Raw genomic sequence first — 23,696 nt, forward strand, 5'->3', positions numbered from 1 at the left:
TGTTTTCTTTCCCGGCAGAACTATGTGTATAACACAGTATCTGGCTTGGGGTTTGTATTCTGGTTTTTTGTCTTCCACCGGTTTGTGATGGTTGTGTGACTTTTTGTTTTACTGAAAAGGGCAAATCAGAAAGGTTTCTGCTGGAGATGATCCTCCTGATTTTTCTGGGGTCTTGTTCCTTGGGTTTGTGAGCTTTTGGAAAACTGCTTCTTGCCCAAAGTTCCCCAGTGGGGCAGCTGTTAACCACTGGTGTATTAGTGCTTGTTTCTGCATCCAGAAAGAGAGAAAAGGCTCTTGGGACTGGCTGACTTTGAGCAGGGGCGAGGTTTGATGAGCTTGTAGGAGCCTAAGCAGCTGCTGAGGAGCTCCAAAGGAGCTGCCCAGAGAGGTCAGACAATCATTCGTGGGTTTAGCTTATTCCTTGCGGTTTCACTTATCAGAATTCCTTTAATTGCTGTTTCCCCATATTTCCCGCAGGCTGTGATATACCTTCATGTTTTGTCTTGTGCTTATTTTGCCGTCTTTACTGGCAGGGCCCCTTCTTATCACGTGTTGAAAAGGGCTTTCAGTGCTGGGGAAAGGCGTGGGCTGCTGGTGGGGAGGATCCTCGAGAAACTAAATTCCTCGAAGGGCTTCTCTTCGCGGAGAGGCTTTTAGTTTTGCCTGACTGATGCTTTTTTCAGCCAGTGCTTCCTCGCCTTTGCAGTCAGGAATTTGAAAGGGACTATTCTATCTGATATCAAAAGCAAGGCTGGGTGGTGAGAGAAGAAAAACAGTCGCGTCTTCCCATCTTGGTATTTTGGTCTGGATGGAGAAAGCCAGTCCTGTACTTTCAGGGTGCTTTTAAGTAGCGTTTGGATACGTTGTACTTTTTTTTGAATGCCTGCCTTGTCTCTGCGTGGTGAGCTGCTGCTAATGTTTCACCTCCTTCAGCTTTCCTGACACCTCCCAGTTCCCTGTAGGGAAGTCACAGGGGAGGGGATGGAAACTCCGCTGGAATTGTTTCCTTCATTGTCATCAAAGTGCCTTTGCCATCAGCCTGGGGGAAAACCTAAAGCTTTTCAAGGCAGGTTTGGCCCGTATGGTGTGTAGGGGTGGATGAAGGGGCCATTTTCACACGCCCTTGTCCCCGTGCTTCCCTTTGGGTTTGCATTTGCGGCTGGAGCTGCCTGAAGCCGGGCGAGCGATGCTCCTTCCCTCTCACAGAGCGAAGCAGAAAGGATAAATGGATTTGTGCTGCTTTTGTGCTACGGGGCGAGTCCTTCACCCGAGCAGTGAGCGCTGTGAGCTGGGGCTTGGCACGCAGGCTCTGGGGCTTTGCCTCTGGGTCTCAGGCTCTCTTCTCCCGAGGCTTGATGAAACTCCTGGCTCTCAGAGCAGATGTAGGAGCAGAGGGTCTCTTTCCTCTCCGGACTGACCGCCAGGCTGCAGCTGGAATAAAAACAATAGCTTCAAGCTGCCAGGGGCAGTGGTGGGGAGAGGAGGACAAGGCACCCAGTTTCATGCTTTATTCGCACTGCAGGCTTTCATAAAGGCAGCGTAAATCATGCAGGGCAGCCGTGGGCTCCACAGACAGCATCGTTCAGGCTCTCAGACACATTGATCTGTGTGCTGGAAACTGAGCCTGTCCCCTTTGCCCTAACCAGGCTGTGGGGAGAGGCCTGCCAGGTGAGGATGCTGAGATGCTGCACTGCATATCAACTCTCCTCCACCTTTGCAGAGCGCTGCCTGCCTCCCCTGTGTACTAACCCATTTTTTCCCCCCAGTATTTTGTGCTCCATCATTGTTATGGTAAGGTTTGCACAACACAACGTGTTTTTGCCTCCAGTTGATTTTCTCTGATTAGCCCATTTTTCCTCTTGCCCTCATTCTGTTTTTTCCTGCAGTATGCGAACGCCGTTTGCTGAGAAACTGTGTCAGCCTTCCTCTAATTAAGAGTCTGGCAGGAGCCAGCGCAACAGTAATTTTGGAGATGACGCTTCCAGTTTGGAGCTGACAGTGAGCTGAGGTGCTGCAGCAGGGGCTCGTGCTGGGGATGCGGGAATGTTCTGCGGCTGAGCAGGACAGGGGGACCCACGAGGAGCCTGGTGCAGGATCAGTGAGTACCCTGGGTGCATCTCAGCTTGGGTGTTTAAACTGTGTCCTCTCAAAAAGCAGCTGCAGGAATGGTTAAATCTGTGGTTATGTCATAGGTTTAGCCCTTTGTGAGGGAGTCTGTGTGTATGTGTGTGTAAAGGACAGGAATAAATTGCAGTGGCCCTAAGTTGACTGCATCTCTCTGAAATAGCTGTAATGTTGGCAAGTAAGATGGAGTGCTCAGCAATCAAATGGCCTGAAAAAGGGCAAATAAGGAGAAGCCATTCAATGGTGCTCTGTAATATGGCTTCAGACTCCATAGTTCTTTTATTAGCAGGAAAGCTCAAAGCAAACAAAAGGAGACAGGAGCTGGGGATTTGCTTGCCTCAGGATGTTGTGGATGCTAAAAGCTTAGAGGTTCAAAGAGCATTTTGCAGCAGAAAAATGCAGTGGGGGTCTATGAAATGAAAGCGGCTCTCCCTGGCTGAGAAAGCTTCAGGCTGCTGATCCCTGGAGGGTGGAGCGTGTGCTGGGAAGGTATCCCAGATGTCTGTCCTGTTCCTTCACCCCGTGCAAGGTGCTAGGATTTGGTCCAGTGTGGTGTTACTGCCTGTATGCTTTACGTGAACAGCTGAGGGATTTCATGTAATCTCACGGTTTCCAAACTGTCTGTCGTGCCCACTGTTGTGTCTCCCCATCCATTCCTGAGACAGAAGTTGCTGTTGAAGGTGGTGCCAGCCCTTGCTCTAAAGTAGTCTGGAGAGGTGTATGGGGTCAAATGTTTCATTTGGCTGAAGAAAATTCAGTGTCATTTTTTGATCTTTCTAATGACTCTGTGAGTGAGACTAGGAAAACGAGTTGTGTGGTTCAGGAGCTCCAGCAGAACACAGCCAACCACATGCCAGAGCTGACCTCCTTCCTCTCCCCTCCCACCCCATCCATAGATGTTTGCAGCTAGGGAGAAGTACAACTAAGAGCAGATGAGGAGATTTAAAAAAACCTATCCTTCCTATGTGGCACCTCTAGAGCACAATTCAGCATTTTCCCTCTCTACTTGCTGTGTCAGGTTTGCCTCTTGGGGGCAACCTCACCCCGCTCCGGCTGAGACCAAAGGGCATTTAAGTGCTTGAGGGGCGATGACTCACTGCGCATCTCTCTCTGCCTTTGCGTTATCTGATCATTTTTAGCAATCGAGGTCATTATTTGCTGAAAGGATTTCAGGATTTAAGCTGTCGAGTCTGACTGTTGGTGGCTTTTCAGAAATGATGCAATTGGCTCTTGAAGGTCCCTTTCCAGGCTTGGAGTCCTTCAAAGTTTTTTCGTGCCTTGATGTCCTTCAGAGAGAGGAGGGTAGCATGGAAGGACGTGTGTTTTGTGGTTCTGGTTTAACGGGCAGAGCATAAATCTCTGCGAGGAAGATTTACAGTGTTCTCTTGGTTTTTTTTGCCTGGGTTGGCTTGGACTGTCACTAAGCCTATAAGATGGTGCTGCAGACACTGACTTGTCATAGGGGAGAGAACAAAATTACTGCTCCAGCTCCATTTCAGCCCCGAGTCCCTGAGCAAGCGTCTCGTACAAACATCATCCACAAAAAACCATTTGCATTTATTTAAAGGGCGTTGAGGTATATGATGGAATAAAGGAAGTATTATTCATGCTTCGTGCCGTGGTTCCTAATGGTACTTTATGCGCTGATATGACCTACAAAGCTTGTTGTTTTGTGCCTGCAGTGCTCTGATGTTCTTCCTATCCTGAGGGTCAGAAATGACAAGAATAAACTATTGTGATGAGTGTCTTGCAAATCCCTGGTGCCTCTCCTTGGAAGTGTCCTTGCCAGGCCACAGCTCAGTGACCTTGCTGGCACAGGCAGCAGGGGGGCAGCGTCCTTGTCCGGCCCACAGGAGCGAACAGAGAGGCATTTCTGTGAGACGTGAGGGCAAATCCATTTATCCATATTCGTGTTTCACCTTCTCCCCAAAGCGCCAGGATGCAGCTCGGGCTGGGCAGGGGGCTTGGCCCGAGCTGAATGCACGCAGGAAAATACCAGGGAGAAGGCTGGAGTAAGTGAGGTTAGACCCCAAAGCACAGGGACTACTCCAAGAGGGGTGCAGGATCCTGCAGCCTGTGTCTGCCCAGTGAAGGACTGAGTCAGCCCTGCTGGGGCAGCAGCTCCTGGCTCCAGCCAGCCTGGGCACTTGGACAGCAGCAACCACGGAGCTCATTAACCCAGCCCTCCGGCACTCGCTCTGCTGGCCTTGACACTGTCCTTCTTAATAGTTCCTCTTCTTTCCCCTTTTTTTTTTTTTCTTTTAATAAAGGTAAATTAGCTATATGGATATGCAGGAACATGAATCAAAGGAATTCAGCTGACTCTTGAATGAACCTTTCATACAGAGATGTGCTAAAAAGCACCAGGACGTGATGGATGCAGCCTGCTCAGAAAACACCTAAGGACAAAAACTGCTTGTAAGGCATCTCACTGCAGCCTCCAAAAATCTGATTATGTAGGGGGAGAAAAAAAAATCAGGTTTTGGAATACATTAACTCAGTTGAACAGCACAGAGAGAAGGTACCAGCAAGAAGCAAATCAATTCCTGAAGGCTGCTGGGAAATTTCACTGAAATGGAGCTTCAGAGTAAGGCTGGCTACACTTAGAGGAGTTATGTTTCACCTGAAATATTTAACATTGGGCATTTGAAATGCTCTGCATGTCCAAAGAGCCCACCAAAAATACGCTTACAAGGAGATTTTGGAGGAGCCCTGGGCTCATGCCATGCTGTTGATTTGTGAACCGAGATATTCAGGTTGTTCGGTTTTGTTAGGATTTTGTTGGGTTTTTTTAAAGAAAAGCATGGGAAGGATAAGTCTCTGGCCTCCATCACAGGGAAGCAAAAATTACCATGTAATGAATGCTGGTCTGCTTTTGGGACACGTGCTGACAGATCTGTTGTTAGGAGGGAGATGTTTCCATAGCAAAACCATCATCCTAAATGGCACTGTAATGCAGCAGAGATGCTGTGGTGGCCCCGGGGACCATCTTCCCGGACCATTCTGAGCATCCTTCCAGGGAATATGGGAGAGTGATGGCAGGGGGGATCAGAGCAGCTCATGGTGATGCTCCCCACAGCAACAGGGCTCTGCTGGTGAGGCTGTCAGCTCAGCGTTTTTCAGTCCTTTCTGACTTTAAAAGAAAACTACAACAAAAGGCAAGCTTGAAATAGCTCATTTTATCTCAGCAGACAAACAACTTGCTTTGAGCATCATTGTCACTCAGGCTAAATTACTTTTAGATGTTTTTAATGACTGGGTAACATTTTTCAGCTGTTCATTCTGCAGCACCCTGCTGAGGGACAGTCCATCTGTAAAGACCAAGGACTCCAATATTGTGGTTGTTCTTCCTGACATTCATTTGGCTTTATTATTTGATACGTGATTCCCTGTGGCAGAGATGTTTTCAGCTAAATTTACAGCTACAAGCTCTTTTCTTTGCATAAAGGAGATCTGCTTCCAAAAGGGCTGGAAGGCTGGTTATGCATGTTCCAGTGGAAGGTCAGGGATGTAGAAGAGAAACTCTGGGAGATTGAAGGTGACAGTTCAAATGCCGTCTGCACTGAGAGTGACATTCCCATTGGGCTGGAGGGATTTTAACTCATCATTTGTTGCCTCTACCTTTCACTTCACTTGTGATGCACAGCACAGAGAGCTGTGACTTGCAAAATGATCCCACTGGGGATGTGGTTTGTGACATCAGCCACGCAGGTCTCTCGAATCCCTCTTTCCAAGGCGGGTGCAGCTTTTGCATTCGTTTCTAAAGGCAACTTCTGAGCCACTCGCCTTCGCCATCTCTGGGTTTTGCAGCGCTTCTGGGAGGTTGTATTTTTAAATCCTAGCTCATAAATTCTGGAAGCTACTTTCCTTCCCCACCCCCTCGTCCCTATCAAAGTGTCAGAGCTGAAGAAAAACTGTGAGAGTGATGGATGTGCCCGGCTCTGCTTGCCAGGGCTCTGCTGTGTGTGGGGTGTTATTTACTGCGCTGCTGGGGTTGTTTCTTCTTTGGTGGCAGAGACGGCAGTGTAGGGGTTTGGTGCCTGGGAAGGAGGGGTAGGATGCCCATGGGTCATCCAAGCATTGAGCTGGAGGAGGCAGGGCTGGGAGAGAGGTTGCTTGGGCACAGGGACAAGGCCAAGAGGTGAAGCTGTGGGGACATGGATCCTGTCTGGTGGCTTGGCCCAGAGGGTGGATGCTGGTGGCCATAACACCTTCCTGGCTTTCGCTCTGGGGGCTGCAGGTTGGCTCACCCAAAAGGGCAGCTTTTAAAAGGCACCAGTCATCCCAGCCCTCATGCACTCCCAGGTATTTGTGTTGCTGCTCTAGGCAGTGTGTGGCAGGGACCTGACCTGCCGTGCAGGGGAAAACACAGGAGCCTGTGCCCCACTGCAGAAACAGAGAGAGACACCCCTGTGCCCCCTGGCCAGGCTGGAGCCTGCCTGCTTTTACTGGGAGCAGCTGGGATGATGATGGGCAGAGGGGTTGCCAATGTCCAGCCCAGCCAGTCACTTCTCCTGGAGCTATGCCTCTGCCTCTTCCCTGCCTGCACCCACTTTTGTCCTGCTCCTCCCCCAGAGCTGGGACAAAACCCCACACTGAGCCCCAAAACTCCATTCCCTAATGGAATTCCCAGTGGCTGCTGGCGTTTTCCCCCCATGCTGCAGGAGCATCCCGAAGCAGCTCTGCCTGGTTGAAAGGCAGGTCAGGACCCTGCCCTGCCGCAGTCTCACCAGCCCTTCCCTGAGGGCACGCTGCCGACAGATCCTGAGCCAGGGAGATGCTTTCCGCTGGCTTAGAGAGGTTTGCAGACAAGCAAACCAAACCCTGCCAGCTCCCTGTGTGAGCGCCTGTCCTCCGTGAACTCCCGTGCGTCTCTTGCAGCCGGGCTTGTGGGAACGGATCGGAGGCTGCTGTGACTCAGCGGCTTCTCCCTTGAGAAAATCTGCCCTGGCACGGTGCTTGGCTCTGTGGCTGGGGCTGCCGGCACCTGGCAGCCCTCATCAACAAATGGCCTTGGGCAAAACATCCCAATTTCCCCTGCCAAACATTTATGGGAGGAGAAATGCAGCATGTGATCTTGCAGGAAGTCGAGGCAGCAGCTCTGTGCTATACTGAGCTGGGGAGAAAAGTCCCATCCCTCCCTCCGTGAAGCTGAGCCTTGGGCTGGAGGGGCTGCAGCACGGGCTGGCTCTTCCGGTCTGCCCCTGCCTTTTTCCATCTCCTTATAACTTTCTCAGACAAATTCTTCTGCAATTGTAATTTTCCCCGCTGGCTCTCAGCCTGAAGAAACAGTGGTTTGGAAAGTTTGCTCAATGACTTGAAGGGAAGAGGCTCCTAAGCCTTTCATGCTCTGTGCCCTCTGGAACATCTTTTTTCCCGGGGCTAATCTGTGGAGCATCACGCTTGGCTTGACGAGTCCATGACGCTCTCAAGAAACAAAGCCAAGCCTGGTGAGTGTGTACTCAGCTGCTGGGAAGCCCCAGGTGCTGCTGTCAGAGTCCAGGCAGCACCATCGGGTCTTTTCCGTTCCTCTGCTTCACACAGCTCTGCGGGCCTGGAATCTGGGCAGACCGCTCCTGCGGTGGGCAAAGGAGACTGCTGAGAGGGTGGGCACTGGAGCACTGAGACTCACCCCGTGGTGTGGGGCTGGTGTGCTCCCCACTGGGCTTTTTATCCATGGAGGCAGGTAAAGCAGCAGTGCAGGTCTCACAGTGTAGTTGAGGGACGGAGGGGCCTGGAGAAAGGCTGGTTTGCTTGTTGCTTTCTCACGTCAAAAGGGGAAAGTACCCGTTTTTCTGCTGGTGGTTTTGACTCTGTAACATGCCTCTCGCCACGGTGCAGGCTGGCACAGCCTTAGCCTGAGTTTCACAATTCTTTTGTGGGTTTCATAAATTCCCAGCTGCTGGAGCACCATGATTTTGTAACTCCTAGCTGGCTTTTAAACCAGTCCAGAGAGGAGCTTGAAACTGTTGGGATGCCTGCTGCCTCTTGGATCACAGAGGCTGGCAAACCAAATCCCAGATCTGGAGTTTTATCTCACTTTTCCTGCTTGGGGCAAGGGAAAGGCAGGCTGCAGGTACTGTTGAGCAGAAGCCAGGCCTGCCTTAGGAAGCAGTTTCCTACCAAAGGCTGGGGATCCTGATCAACCCCATGGGTTTGATAGGCACTGATGCCCTGTTAGTGCTGCAATCCCAAAACAGAGCCCTTTGTGACAGGCTGCTCCCATGGTGTGCACCCTGCCAGTGTATTTCTGATTTAATCCTGGCTGCTATTTGATCCTGCTAAGCTGTATTTCCACATCTATGATCCATAATGAAATCCTCTGTCTGACCAAACCTGGTTCCCAGCGGTGAGAGACGGGACATACAGCAGTGGGGAGTGTGGGGGTCTCCTGACCATCACCCTGGACACCCCCATGCATGCGACCTCCACTAAGGTCTTGGCTGTGCAGGATAAACCTGAGAGGGGGCAAGAGGGCTGGAGCCTGGGGACTGGCATATTTTGGGACTGCAGGCAGGTTGAGGGTCCCTCGGGGTCCAGGGTGACAATTGGTGCCGAGCTACAACCAAGCCAGACAATGGTTCATCCCCAGCAGACCTTGAGGCACTTGAGGCAGAGCAATGTCAGGCATTAAGCACCTTAAATCATGTCACTGTGTGCTCTGACAGGATCCCCATGTCCCCCCAGGAAGGCTGCAGGCTGGCGGTGGCTGGGGAAGTGTCTCTGGCAGGGAGCACCCGGCAGCACTGCCGCCCCGGGCGCTGAGCTGCAACCTGAGTGCACGCAGGTCGCTGTCTCCCAGGTTTGGGGCGAGCACAGCACGTGTGCTGGGAGAGCTGATCCGCGCTAATCCCATCAATATTTCACGGTGTCGTGGCCCTGTTACAATTCCTCGCATCATTTGGGATGCTGGCTAGGACGGGGTTGTGGTGCCAAGTGAAACATGAGAGCTGCCATGGCTTTGCCCTGTCTCCCTGGGCATCTGAGGGGTGAAAGGGACTGTCTGTGAGCTTTTCTTCTCACTGCCATGGGTAGAGTTGTGTGGCAGAGACAGGTGAACCCAAAAATGCCGTCTGAGTGTCGGCATCTGCCTGGTTTTGCCATGTGCTGGAGCGGTGGGGCTGTGCTGTGCTGGGCAGCTGGCCCATGTATGGATGGGGCTGTGACGTGGCAGAGCCTGCTCTACCTGGTCCTCTCTCTGTGGGACACAGTGTGTAAGTGAAACAAGAAGAAATTAAACAGTAACCAATCTCTGGGCTGGTGATGAGGGCACAAAAGCATTTCCTTGTCCTAAAGGCTGTTTGGAGTAACAGGGAGAGAGCGTCACAGATAAAGTCTTGCATGGTTTTGGGGAGATGGGTTTCGCAAGGCACCATGTCGTGACTCAAAGGCTGCCCTGCTCTGAGCTGGCCCCCGGGATAGGGGTTGTAGGGCTGTAAGTCCTGTGAGGAGCAAATTATGAAGCTGGGGTTGTTTAACCTGGAGAAAATGACTTTCTGGAGACCTTATCGCTCTCTACAACTGCCTGAAAGGAGGTTGTAGCAAGGTGAGGATCAGTCTCTTCTCCCAAGTAACAAGTGATAGGACAAGAGGATTGGCCTCAAGCTGCACCAGGGGAGGTTCAAGTTGGACATGATGAAGAATTTATTCTCTGTATGTGTGGTCAAGTATTGGAATGGATTGCCCAGGGAAGTGGTGGGGTCACCACCCCTGAAGATATTCAAGAAATGACTGGACATGGCACTTAGTGTTGTGGTTTTCTTGACCAGGTGTTGTTTGGTCAAAGATTGGACTCAATGATCTCAGAGATCACTTCCAACCTTAATGATTCTATGATTCTAGATCTGCCCCAATAGGAAATTCCCCTTCCAGCGGCTTCCTGGCTCTGGGCTAGGGTTGAAGCAGCAGCCAGACCTCCCTGTTTGGCAGAACCGATCTGCGGATAAGAGGGATGCAGGAGAGGGTTGGGTCTGTTTGGGCTCCCACTGCCTGGAACCCGCTCTGACTCTTGGGAAAGCCATGCAAAGAAGAGGAAGGCCCTGGCCTTCAACCTCGTGGAGCCCTAAATTCCTTCAGTTAATCTCATGGGGGCAGCAGAGCAGGCAAAGCTCTGAAAATAGATCTGTTTCCAGCTGCCAATGACTCGTGTTAATTAATTAAAGCCTCGCAAGCTCGGGCCTGTAAAAGCGCAGTGCTGGTCGCGCCAGGCTCAGCTTGCTCTGCACTCACGCACTAATTATCCTACTGCAAGGCCAGCAGCTAACGAAGCTCCAATTTGTGCTTGGTTCGGCTTCCAGCCATGTGGGAGGCAGGGAGTGCTGTTGCAGGATGGGATGGGCACAGTGCTCTGGATAAGGGGGAGCTTTGGGCAGCCCTGTCTCAGCCCTGGCACCCCCTTCCCCAGTGCTCTCCCCATAACTGGCCCCACAGCCTCCAGCTGTGCCTCTGGTAAGGTAGGGAATGGGGTTTGGAGGGGATGTGGAGGACCAGCTGCCTTGCAGCACCTGAAGCCCCCATACCTGGGTAAGACAGGCTGGCCAAGAACATCCCTGCCTCACCATCCCTGCCAGGCTCCCAGCGTGTGGGCATCCTGCTTCCGCAGACTGGGCAGAGGGGCGAGGCAAAGCGAGGTGTGGAGGAGACACTGGGGTTTTGCCCAAGGAGAGGAGGAAATGGCAATTATCCTCGGGAGCACAGAGGAGGTGAGGGCAGGGAGGCAGGGAGTGCTCGAGGAGGGGGTGGGTCGTGTCTCTGTTCTGAGAGTGGGGACATGGAACGGGTTTTGGGATATCATGCTGGGAGAGGGGGTGGTGGCTGCTTGGTGAGTGTGTGCAAGGGTGACAGAGACACCTGTCATCAGGAGCACCCAGATGGGTCCCTCCTCAGCTGAGACCCACCGGTAGGTGAGGACTGGGGGGATTCAAACCTGTGTTACCTTCCCTCCCACCCACAGTGTTTGTAGGAGGCAGGATCCTGGCAGACAGAGGCCTTGAGAACGGCACGTTAGTAAGGCTCCCCATGGGAGCACCCTGGCCCTGACACCTTTACTGACCCTAAAGGTCCAAAAGGTGGTGGAATCTCAAGTGGGGGCTGACCCTCATCCCCAGACAATGCTCAGCAACTGCAGAAGAACCTGCTCAACCCTATGCCCTGCTGTGGGTCTGGCTCCAGGTCTGCAGGGTCTGGGGTTGGGGTGGGCTTTGTCCCCTTCCCAGGGACCTCACCCCTTGGAGGGGTTGGTGTGGAGTGGAGGGGGTGAGCTGGCATCCAGAGGTGGTGGTGCTGGGACTGGGCAGCACATGGCTTTGTAACGGTGGGCTGGCAGCACCCGGCCACCCTGCCAGCTCTGAGAGAGCTGTAATCCAGCATATGCAGGTACAGCATTTCCCCACCTCCTGCTCCAGCTGATTTCCAACTGCCCTAGATCCAACCTGCTGATTACACGCAGTGTTGGCTCAGAGTTTTGCTTTCAGGAGGCTTGCTGCTGCTGCTATGAGGAGTGAGGAAGGAGGGTTGGCCAGGTGCTGGAGGCTTACGAAAGGAAAGCAAACACAGGCCTGGACCTGGCAGCTCCTGCACATGGGGAGGAGCTGCAGAAGCCACCCAGGATAAAAAGGCTCCACACAGGGCCCCGGAGAAACCATTACCTGCCTGTGTTTCCAAACAACCTTCTGCCATGCGTGAATGGCAAGACATCCTGAGAGCAGAGAGAAGATGGGGCATGCTGCCTGTCTCAGGCATGCAGTGCAGGGTGCTGGGCTGACTTTGGGGAGCAAGAAACCTTAGTGAGCACCCTGGCATTGGCTGGGGGCTGTACTGTGCTGACACCGGTGGCTCTGACTGGGGGCTGTGGCATAATGGCACTGGTAGCATGTGGTTGCTGTATTGGCAGAGCAGGATGACGCTTATCCGTGTTCCATCACGCTTTTGCATAGTCACAAGTCCACGATACCAGCCCTTTGCCTCCCTGACTTTGCAAAGGGCGTTCACACGGGCCTTTTGGGGGCCGCATCACCCAAGCCTCCTGGGCTGAGTGAGCCCCCGGCCCACCGCATGTGTTGAGGGCCGACGGGGAGCTGCACGGCAGCGTCCCGTCCCTGCCTGCCGCGACTCTGCCGAGGGACATGCTGCCACCTGCTTCCACGCAGCGCAGGCAGGGCCGGCCCTGCTCCGCTCCCCTCCGTCTCCTCCTCGTCGCGGCCCCACGCCGGCGGCCGCTGGCTGCGGGCCGGGCTCGGCGGCCCCCGCGCTGCCGGCAGGGGGCGGAGCGGGGCTCGGCTCGGTCCGGCACGGCGCGGCACGGCACGGCGCGGCACGGCGCGGCACGGTGGGGCAGCGCACAGCCGGGCTGCGCTGCCGAGCCGAGCTGAACCGAGCCCTGTCGTGCTGAACCGAGCCCTGTCGTGCCGAGCCGAGCTGAACCGAGCCCTGTCGTGCTGAACCGAGCCCTGTCGTGCCGAGCCGCCGTGCCGAGCCGTACCCTGCCCTCCCCTGCTGCGCCAGCGCACCGCACCAGGCAGGTACCGAGGGGACGCGAGCAGCGCCAGCCGGGGCAGGTGCGGGTCCGCAGGCCAGGGGGGTGCTGGGTTCGGGCGCCGCGTCCGCAGGCAGGATCCGGGAAGCTGGGTCGTGCGGCTGGGTGTGGGTGCTGCAAGCACACGGCCGGGGCTGAGGCTGAGCGCTCAGCCCACGGGCAGGATCTGGAGTGCTGGGTGCGGGTGTTGAATCGCTTGGTAGGTCCTGGGGTGCTGGATCAGGGTCGGGTCTGGGTCTGCAGGCAGGGTTTGTGGTGCTGGATCCCAGGTGCTGAGTCTGTAGGGAGGACTAGGGGTGCTGGATCCTGGTGCTGAATCCACAGGCAGGGTTGGGGGTGTTGGATCTGGAGTGCCGGGTCTTGGTCCGGTTCCACAAGCAGGATTTGGAATGCTGGTTCTGTGTGCTCGGCTGCTGGATCCGGGTGCTGAGTCCACAGCAGGATCTGGGGTGCTGGATGTGGGTGCTGCTCACGGGAAGGGTCCAGAGACAGAGGAGCAGAGCTCTGACCTGCTGTGGTTGAAATCCAGGGAATAATGCGTTGGGGGAAACAAGAGGGGAGAGCCTTGGAAGCAGGGTGGAGAGGGGTTCAGGGTAGGTCTGATGCAGGTGAGGATGTGGGGACGATGAGCCGGAGGGGGAGGTGGGATATGCTGGATCTGGTGGCAATGTAGGAGCACTTGGGGGACAGGTTTGGGGCGTGGGGTGAGGTGGGTCTGGGGGACCTGGGTAGGAGTGGTGGGGGAATATGCTGGGGGTGTAAGGGAACATGATGGTAGGAATTGCAGACAGACAGAGCACCAGCTCTGGGCAGGGAGGGCTGGATACAGCCCTTTCCTTCCCCAGCAGGCTGGGGGGGATCAGGGGTCTGCAGGGATGAGAACTGCTGGGGGTGTTTGGGAAGGCTGAGCATTACCTGGGGTCAGCTGCTCTTTCAGATGGCTGGGATGAGGTACTAAACCGATGCAGGTGGTGCAGTACAATCCCTGCCCCCCTCTCCTTCCCTTTGGAAATCAGGGGGTGGTCATGGAATGTGGCTTGTCTGAGCCCTGACTCGTCGAGATTCATCTCCTTGGGATGCATTGCTGTGGGGGCTGCAGATGCCCCCCAGGCAAAGCAGACCAGCCTGTGCTGGGGCTTCTCTGCATCTTTGTGCCAATCCAAAGGTAGAAAGTACCTGAAGCACTGGAATTTTGGGCTCTCTTTGCTCTCTCCATTATTGCCCAGGTGGGCTAATGACTTGTGCCTGGCCTTTAAACCAAGAGCGTGAAGTGGGAGGGGGAACCGTGAAAAGGCTCGTCTAGTGCCAAGAAAAATAGTCGCCAAAGACAAAGAGGCTTCCCAAAATGGATGAGGAGTGCAGTTCTGCTCAGATGCAGGGAAATTATTAATAAGAACAGCGGCATTTTTGGTGCTAGTTGGCCTGCCACTGCGGGCTCCAGCTGCTTTGCCTCCCTCTGCGGCAGGTGCAGGTTGGGGCCCCCCCACCTGAACCCCAAACCTGGGCGGGATGACCACGGCAGCCGCAGATGCTTCGTGTGTGCCCTGCAGGACAGGTCTGTGCCTCATCTCGGTTTGGCCAGGCTTGCTCTGCCCAGAGGGTGAGGGGCAGGGAGCTGCCCCCCAGCAGGAGAGATTCCTATCAGGATTTTGTTTTTGTGTTGCAACCTGAGGGGGGAAAAAATCCCCAAATCCCAATTGCCCTTTCAGTTCCGGCAGATGAGGCTTTGTTTCCCCCCCCTGCCTCTTCCAGCATCTATTTGAACCTTTCACCACTTTACCCACCAGGAATGCAGCAGGTTTGCTGGAGCTGGGAGGTTTATTCAGCAAATCTGGCAGGTCATGTGCCGGGAAAAAGCATCCAGGTATGCTTAGCCAGACTGGCGTGGGGGCCAGAGTGGGGGGCTCTGCCAGCACCCCGTGCAGGAGGGCAGTGGTGGGTGCAGTGGAGATGTGGTGCCAGCCTTGCCTGGCCGCGTGTGGGGAATTTCCCTGCACTTTCCCGCCGGCTCTGCTTGGCATCTTGACGAGACTTGTTGGGAAGCAGCTCATGTGATGGGTGGTTTTGTGAGAGGGGGCCTGTCCTGGGGACCTGCTGCCTCTCGGAGGGGAGGGGTGATGCCCCCAGACTTTTTTATGCACTTCGCTCTCTCCCTCCCTCCCCTCCCCCCCTGCCCCCCCGACAGTGGTGCTGCGTGGGTGCCTGTTCCTGTTCAAAGGTAGAGCTCCCTACTTGGCTGGTGCTTCAGGAGGAAGTGCTGCCATCTCCGTCCCTCCCTGGCTGGCTGTGCCACCAGCTCCTCGTGGTTTACAAGCATGAGGGCTTTGCCATAGCAAGGTCATCACCAAACCTACCCTCTCCTTCCTCCTGGGGCCTGAGGTCTGCTGTCCAGAGATGAAGGAGGCCGAGGGTTTGAGGCACCAGGTAACTAACCGGTGTGGGGGCCGGGATGCAGCTTCGTGATTCAGGGTGTGCTCTGGGTTCTGCTTTTCTTGTTGCTTAAAAGCTCCCTCCAGGTACAATCCCACCTCCGTTACCTGTTGGAGGGCGACTGTTTGCCTGTTGAAAAGCCCGGCCCATGTAAATAATGTGGGGATCTGATTTTGGGGCAGCAAAGCTGGCGGTATGCAAACAACTGTGGGAAAGGCAAGATGTTACTGCTTTGTGCTGTGCAGTTTTGAATGCAAAGTGGAATATCAAAATTGGGTTTGACCCCAAACTGAAGCTTTGTTGGAGGGAAAGCAAAGGAAACAAGATGTTGAAGCTGGAAGCCCTAAAACTGCTCCCGTCATCTGGTTTTGCTGGACTTTGGAAAAGAAAACAGTTTATCTTTGGAATAAATAAAAGGGAGAGGAACAAGCTTGCAGCAGAAAGCCCCATGTTCACTCCAGACAAATTGGGTTGTGCTCCACCTCTTGCCCCCGCTTCCAAGGGGGCCCCAGGTTGTGTGAGATTTCTGAGCCTCTTGTTTCCCCTTGGGAAAACCCCGCACCGTCCCGACAGCGGGAACCCCAGGCATTGCCAAGAAACATCTTTGAAACTCAAACCTGGCTTTGGAAAAAAACTGGAAGACAAACCGGCTCTAAACAAACACCCGAGTTAATTCCGTCTTGCATTGTATGAGCCCAGTGAAATGAAACACAGTGCAGCCACAGGGACAGGCAAATGGATTCAGATGCTTTACAAAACCCTGAAATCTGCTGGCTTTGAGATGTCCTTTTACATTTAGGGTTGGGATTTTTTTTCTCATTTTCTTTCTAATTGTTCCTGGGAATTTAATTCTACAATTATGTTGCTGCTTCTGCTGAGGAGACAATGTGCTTCAGCCACAAAGCCTTTGAAGGCTGGATTGCAGATCACATCTAGTGCTGAGCCACTTGGATGCAGACGCCCCCTTGCTGGGAGAATTTGCTGTGATGTGGAGGGCTGTCTGTCTGTTCGTTTGTCCAGGCTGCCGAGGGGCTGCTGGCCAGCGGTGAAGCTTGTCATGCGGCAAATGAAGAAAGGATGGAACATGTTGGGGTTTGGAGGTGATGTTGCTAGCACTGAGCCTGCCTCTTCCTCATGATGGAGGAGGTGGGAGCCCCAGGGATCTGCACCCCACATCCCAGGGCTCGATGGCTGCACTCTGCTTCCCCCATGTCCTGAACTGGAGGTGTGAGGGTGAAGTCAGAGCGGGGCCACCGAGTCTCGGCACCATCCGGTTTCACTTCCCGGTTGTTGCATGACTCCCTGCTGTACTCTCAGGTGCTCCCAGGCTGTGGGGTCAACCCAGGGCTGCTGCTGTGATGTTTCCAAAGGGGACATATGTGCTGTGTGAGAAGGAAGAGCCACAGGGACTGTGTCCTCACTGCTGTCGTGCAAGAGCTAATGGCCTTCAGCAATGAGGAATTGTTCCTGTGAGGGGAGTTTTGCTACTCTGTCCAGGGATTCTGGGTCTGGGCTGGCTGTGGCATCCCTTGGTGCTCTTGGTCCTACCACTGAGCTGCAAGGGTTTGCCCTTCAGCCTCCCCTCCTGGCACCCTTCCAGGCCAGCTCTGGGCAAGGCCTCTGGATGCAGGCAAGGAACTGTTTCAACTAACAGATGGTGTTGGTGGGTTTTCCATTAGGGTGGGCAGTGGAGGAGTGATCTGTTCTGCTGTCCTGGACACTGTGCTCTTGCTGTCTGCTTGTGTCGTGTCAGGAGCAGCTGGAGCAGAGCTGTCCCTGTGCCTGGCAGCCATGGCACAGGGCAGAGCAGCTTTCCTTATTTTCTCAGTTGGACTTTTTTGGGTAGGTTTGGATGGGAATGGTTGGAGAGGTCCCATGGGGACTTGGCACTGAGCTCCGTTGCTGCCTGGCAGCCCCTTTGAACCTCCTGCTCCACATCAGACCCGACCTGATGGAGGAGAGGAACGAGTTCTTGTGAGATTAGTGAAAACAGGGAGCTTGGGAGAAGCTAACACACCCTGTGCCCTGCAGCCATGCAGGGGGGACACCGTGTATCCCTGCTCCTTGTGGGGTGGGCAGCATTCCCCACAGGAATGCAGCAGGGGGGTGGCGATCAAGGCGTGGTGCTGGGGGGGGCAAATCTGTTGGAAATGGGGCTGTTATTAGTTTTATTGCTGACTGCTCAGCTTGTCTTTTCAGGGATGTTTGGCTCCCTCCAGCACTGGCACCCCTTAAACCGGCCTGCATCCCCGACTGTCCCCGCTCGCTGTTCCATCCATCACTTTGCTACTTCGCGTGTTTCCTCCCCACTGCAATGTTTCTGGGATCAGAGCTGGGTGCTCTCTTCTGGATGTGCTGGGCTCTGCTGGTGGCTGGTGGGGACTGTGCTGTGGGAATTCAGAGCCTGTTCCCATGGCCTGCCACCCGCCTCCCTGGCTCCATGATGGCTGTGCTCTGCATGGGGGCTCTGTGCCCGGAGCAGGGCAGGATATTCTGTGAGAGAAGCTGATGTTGCAGCTTTTCCTCCCCTTCTCTGTGCCCAAATCCCAAATTTGGGTAAAGGAGAAGTACATCTGCTTCCTGAACAGCGGAAGCTCTTGTGTGTGTCTGCTGAAGCACCTCAGGGTCAAGCATGGTTTTGTTTAAAGAAAGCAACTAAAATAAACCCAGGGAGGGGCTCCCAGGAGGTCACTGTGCTCCTTCTCTCCCTGGCCCAGCATGGGTCCCCTCTTCCCGGAGGGCTTTTGACGAGTTTGCATTTTTTTTTCTTGTGCTGTTGACAAAAATTCTGTCTAGTTGAGAAATATCTGTGCAGCAGCACCAGCCCAGTCCCACGGGTCAAATCCTGCCCCTGCAAAAGGGAACAGTGGCTTGTTTTGTGCTGACCTTTGGGGATGCTGCCACAGGATACCCATGTCCTTGCAGGGCAACCCAGGCATGAGGCCAGGAGCAAGCTCCTCGTACAAATGGACGGACAGGTGGACACTATGGGCTTGGGATGGATCTGATGTTTTATCATTTGCTGGTTGGGCTCTGCAGCAGAAGCAAAGTGCTGGAAGTTCATCAAGGGCTGAATTAAAGTTGCCTGGCAACCTCCATCCTGGCTCCTCTTCCCACATCTCGCAGGATTTCCCACTCAAGGTCTGCCGCCTCCAGGGAAGGGGGGCCCAAAACACATTGCGCTCGCATCCAGGCTGGGGCTAGGCTTGTCTCCCGTCCTTGGGTGGCTCCTTTCCCATAACTTACTGGTTGTTCCCACGCCTGGGAGCCGGGAGCTCTCCCCACCTCATCCCCTGGAGCAGGTGCCTTTCCCCCCACCCGCACCAGGAATGGGTCGGGCTGTTTCGGCTGAACCTGAGGGCAGCTTGAGCCAGTCTCCTGGAGGGTAGAACAGTTCAGTGGCAGTGGGAATGCAAGTGGCTGCAGGGGGATGTGCCAGGCTTGGCCCCAGTGAGTAGAGTGGAATCGGCTGCATGGGGTTTGGAGTGCCTGGGCTGGGCTGCCTTGAAAAAGCAAAGTGCAAATGGTGTCCTCTGGTGCAGTCCCTGATGGGGGTTTTGTTAAGGCTGTTTTGCAACTCCATAACCCAGAGAACACTCTCTGGAAATCCCTGGCTCCCACTGGGCAACCAGCAGTGCTCACTGGTAGTAGTCTGTGATGCCAAGGGGAGCAGCTCCTGAGAGGAGAAATGTCCAGCAGCCACTCTGGGAGCCTGCTTAGGCTTTACTAGATCTTGGTGAAACAAACAGAAGCTGTCTTGGGAGGGGTGGGATGGGAAAGTGTCTTATCCCACTCCGCAAATCTGTCTTGCCATCCAGAATGGATGCTGAGGGTAAGCTGGAAAAGTGCTGCTCCCACCCACCACTTCCATTCTTTCTCCTGAGTTCCTCTGAAATTAAAAAGCTGGCATAATTTTTAGCTGTGCTGATGAGGAAACATCCATGGGGGTCCATAAGATCCCATCTGTGGTCTCTCCATATTTGCCAGCCCCACAGACAGCGCAGCTTCCCTGCACTGCAGCTTGCAAATAGCGTGTGCTCCCAGCTTTTGCTGCCTTGTGACTTTGAGGACCATGGGGCAGTGGGAAGGGGCCCCTATGCCCACAGAAAGCCCTGCTGCAGTGGCTGTTGAGGTGTGTGACAGCTTTGGCTGGTTTCTTTGGCTAGTTTCTTTGGCCAGATCCAGGCTGGTGAGACTGTGAAATTCACTCATCAAAAGCTTTTTGCTCCTCCAGAGACGCTGGTCGTGGGGATTTTAAGGAGGTGCCGACTGGGCCAGCCCGTTTGGGTGTGCTGTGTGCTGGCTGCCGGTGGGAGGCTGAGGCCGGCACAGTCATGCTCACACAGCTTCCGTCGTGACCCAGTAAACCCAGTCAGACCTGACCGGGGCTCGCTCGCTCCCCTGCGCGCTCACCCACGCCTGCACGCCTGTGCCGCCCCAGTGCTTTCCTGGCATTCCCCAGGGACCAGAAAACACATCCTGCTGTTGAGAGACGGTACCTGGGTCTGGCTCCATGCTGGGAGCTGTGGCTGAAGCCCATCGGAGCACTGATAGCCAGTGGTAGGAGGGTGGGCTTTTGCCTCTGTGGATGTTACATGTTGTGAGTAGAGCAGCTGGTTCCTGGCTTCGTCCCTCTCGGGGTGTCCGTCAGCCCTGCGGCTGTGTCCTGCCTCCACGGTCCTGCTTCTTCAGTGTCGCCAGCCGACGTGGGAGCTGAGGCTGGATTATCAGGTCCTATGTTGGCCCCCCCGTGCTGGGAAGTAGGTGAGGTGCCAAGGGAGTTGGGAGCTCACTCCTGGGGATGGGGTGGGCTTTCCGAGCAGTTTTTCTCTTAAACTCCTAGTTCCATTGGAGCTGCTGCTGCTTTTCAGCCTCTTCCTCTCCCCTTTTTGTTTCTCTTCCCCAGAGAAAACTCTGATGTTTCCATTCCCAGCTTTTTTCCATTTCTCATTGAAGTGTTGGACTTGTGTAATCCATCTGCCCCTAGCCCCAGTGGTGGGTCCGACAGATCAAGACCTCCTCTGCTTCCTGCCTGAGCCCTCGGCTTCACCCTGAGCTTAGAACTTGCACCCTGACAAAGGGGAAATGATGGGTTTGGGGGTGTTTGCTGTGACTGGAGACCAGGGTATTGACCTGAGGGGAGCCAAGGATGGTTTCAGTTCCTTATTGCTTTTTCTCCCCCACCCTAGGTATGAAAAATAAAAACTAGAAAATAAAAAAAATAGGGAGGCTTGGAACAGGCTTCTCTGAGTAAAATATTAACTGGCTCTTACAGCATAACTGATTAATGTTCTTTAGGACAAAGTTACATCTGATCTCGGGCAAAGGAGCCTTTGGAAATGGGTGTAGCTGCTTCCCTGGAAAAAGCAGAAGAGCCCAGCCCTGACAGCATGGGAGGCTGCTCCCCCCTGCCCGGCTAGGAACCCTGCACAACTCCCCAGTCTAATTTATTCGTTTGGTTTTCCCCCCTGTGCTGGCTTGGTGCTTACAATGGTTAAATGTTAGCCGGGGCTGGCTCACAGCGCCACGCTGGCCCTGTGATAAGCACCATCCCTGCCGCACTCCCGGCTCCAGTCCCCGGCATGTCGGGAGCCAAGCAGCAGGCAAAGTTCAGGGCTTGTTTGTGCAGGGGAGATAAAGCCAGGACGCCCAGCAGCATGCATGGCTGTTATCCATTTATGAGGGATCATTGTTTGCCTTGTCCTAAGGAGGTTTCTCCCCTGCTCTCCTTTCCCATCTGAGGTAGACCAGCTCTTGTGGCTTATGCATGATTCCAGACTCATGTCCCCATGTGGAGGCTTGGGGAAGGGTCCCTGCAAGTTCCAGAGTGGCCCTGCTCCCACTGGCAGGACAGAGAGCTGTCAGCATAGGGCTGGCCAGGGTGCTTTGGTGCTCTAGGTGTGACCCCACCACTTGCTTTGCCCAAAGCTTGGTGGGTTTGGCTCGTGCTAGACATGGTGCCACCAGAGCAAATACTTTCTTCTTGACCTCCATCTGCACTCAGCTGCCTTGCATTGCTGTGCCATCATTCATGGGCAGACCCTCGGTCTGTACAGGGCTCATCCTGGAAACAGGAGTAACATGGAGGGAGCCTGCTCTGGGATCTGCTCCCCAAGCAGCTCAGCTCTGCAGGCAGCATCCTGCCTGCACCCAGGGTTGGATGCTCTTTGGGTACTCAGTGCTACTCTGGAGCCCGGGGGACAGTGAGGCAGCAGGGAGAAACATCTCCCATCTGCCCCATTCCCGGAATGCTCTGGGGCAGCAGCCAGTGCAGGTGTGAGGTTTGTGTCTGAAACCCCTTGAAGGAAGCAGTACTTTGATGCAAGCTCCAGAACTACGGCTGAATCCACATCCAGCCCCTCACTTCTCCTTTGAAGCCCCAAAGCCCTTTTCACTTTGGTTTTACCTCCCCTCTTCCTGGGACCCAGCAAAGTATTTGCTTCAGGGAAATCATCTGCAGTGAGCGTGTTTGAGCAGCTTCTCTACAGGGTCAGGTATCTGGTTTATATATATATATTTATAAACCTCTAAGCAAATATATAGGTGCTGGTTACTTACGGGGAGCTCTCCAGCTCAGAGATACCCAGTCATCCTTTTCCTCCTTAGTGCCTGCAAGATGAACTAGCGGCTTTGCTCAGTGCAGCTGGGAAAGGTCGGGGGTTATTTGTGAGGGATCGAATGCATGAAAGTGAGAGCTGAAGTAGATGTGGAGCTTCAAGGCAGCTTGGGATGAAAAGGAAACTGAAATCTCATGGAAAAACACTGGGAGGAAAAAATTGTTTCCGCTGAAAAAGACTTGATGAAGGTGCCAAGCAGTTCCTGTATGGATTTTCCTTCACCTTACCTTGCTACATGTTTGGAGCTTCCTTCCCAATACCTCAATCCTCAGGAGTTTCATCATTTCAGGAGGGGCAAAACTGGGGACAAGTATGTTGCACAGGAGGACATGGTCAGCTGGGCTTTTGGGAAGGGGGAGACCTTGGGCTCCCCAGGACTCCCACTGCTGCCATTCCTGCTGCAGCCGCTCTGGGGAGTGGGTCTTGGGGTACCCCAGTGGGCCAAGGGACCCACAGAGGGGCTTGGCCCTGAGCCCCTTTCTCTGCTTTTGAGGGACAAAAGTGCCTGCTTTTTGAGTGTGAAATGCAGTGGGGGATCAGCTGGCTCTGCTGAAACATATCCTTCAGTCAGGGAGATCTGTAGGAGCAAAAGACTGGGAGCGAATGAGGGATGAATGCAGAGAAAACTTGGAGGAAAATGTACCTCCAAGCAGCTGACCCGAGTGCTCAGCAAGCAACTCACCACTGGGTTGCTGACCCAGGGGGATGCTGCAGAGGGTCACTCTGCTCAAACTCCCCTCCATGCCCTGTGATGGCTGCAGGCTCCATGCCTTGTGCCATGCCTTAGTTTCCCCTTCAGCAAATGAGGGTTTGTTTTTCCCTGAAGCCATCCCTGGTCTGAGGCCGTGCCGGGTCAAGCATCCATGCGTGTATGCAGCTGGCTCCTTCCCAAGCCTGCTTGCTTGTGAGGTGCTGGGACAGCAGGAGTGTCTGACCCAGTGCTCTGTGTTTCAGGAGCGTTTGGTGGCCAGCCCTGTCCCAGAGAGCTGGAGAGCCCGTGCCGAGGATTGGCTGTGCTGGCCCGGCGGCAGCGGCTGAGGCGGCTGCCCTTGCCGAGAGAGCAGGAAGATGAGCGGAGCTCCAGCACATCTCCTGACCACTCTCTTCATGGCGGCAGCAGCCATGGGCTACCCATCACGGCGCTCTGCCACCGACCTGGATGCCACCCCCAGGACAACAGTCACCTTTGATGGTAAGGGGGTGTGGGTCCTGGTGGCAGCATGAGGTTTGGAATTTTGCTGGCACTGGTTTTGGTGCATTGTGACTGCATCCAGTCTTTGCCAACCCCCTGGAGCAGGGGGCTCAGCATGGGAGGGTGGCTACATGGGGGCCTCTGATCCCCTGGGCTCCAGAAATCAGAGCCCACATGCCTGTCTGGTACTGGGTGCCCCAAAGAAGGGAGCATGGCAAAGTCATCTCCCCAAAAGCCGGAGAGGGACAAGGATGTGCAGGGAGACAGCCCTGACCAACCCCTGGCCCTGCCCAGCAGCCCTTGAAGGGTGTCCTAAGCTGGGCCTCACACCTAGGCTGGGATCTTATGGCCCAAATAGTCAGCAGGAAGCTTTCTTCCATGATTTTCTCTAATTGCCACTGGGCTCTTGGTCTCCAGCCTCTGTGGTGTCAGTGAGCCCAGCAGTGTCATTGTCCCTTGGGCATCCACATGACTTCATTGACCTCATTAGTAAGGCTCAACTCAGCAATTGATGGTGGGAGAGTTTCATTAGCAGCTGGGGTGCCCTCTTCTCTCCAGGTGATGCCTCTTTTCTGGGAAAGGGGGGGGAATCATTTCTTTTCCAGCTCCCTCTGGTGTCCCAAGCCTCATAGAATTTTCACTTCCTGCTGGTCCCTCTGGCCAGGGCTGAGTCCTATGTCATGCTTCTCAGCACCCCAAATTGGATGGTTTCATTGGCTTGGTGGGCAGGAGCACTCAGCCCCGCTGCAGAATTGCTCCCCTTGCATGGCAGTTCTGGTTCAGGCTTTTTTATCCTTCC

General features: G+C 54.4%; 1 protein-coding gene across 6 annotated transcripts in view; it reads left to right on the forward strand.

Moving 5' to 3' along the window:
- The first annotated feature begins 1,903 nt into the window (after window positions 1–1,903).
- SEMA4G (semaphorin 4G) overlaps window positions 1,904–23,696 on the forward strand; it is a 29,503-nt gene continuing 7,710 nt past the window's right edge. For 3 of the 6 annotated variants that reach the window (XM_032117017.1, XM_032117020.1, XM_032117021.1), the window contains exons 1-2: window positions 1,904–2,098; window positions 22,660–22,897. In XM_032117017.1, the coding sequence (XP_031972908.1) occupies window positions 22,774–22,897 (124 nt within the window). In that variant the 5' untranslated portion in view covers window positions 1,904–2,098; window positions 22,660–22,773. Of the gene's footprint in view, window positions 2,099–12,415; window positions 12,645–19,389; window positions 19,853–22,659; window positions 22,898–23,696 lie in introns of those variants that run through there. The other 3 variants (XM_032117018.1, XM_032117019.1, XM_032117022.1) reach the window with 3 other exon arrangements.

Source organism: Corvus moneduloides, chromosome 8, assembly GCF_009650955.1.
Source record: "Corvus moneduloides isolate bCorMon1 chromosome 8, bCorMon1.pri, whole genome shotgun sequence".
Classification (NCBI taxonomy): Eukaryota; Metazoa; Chordata; class Aves; order Passeriformes; family Corvidae; genus Corvus; species Corvus moneduloides.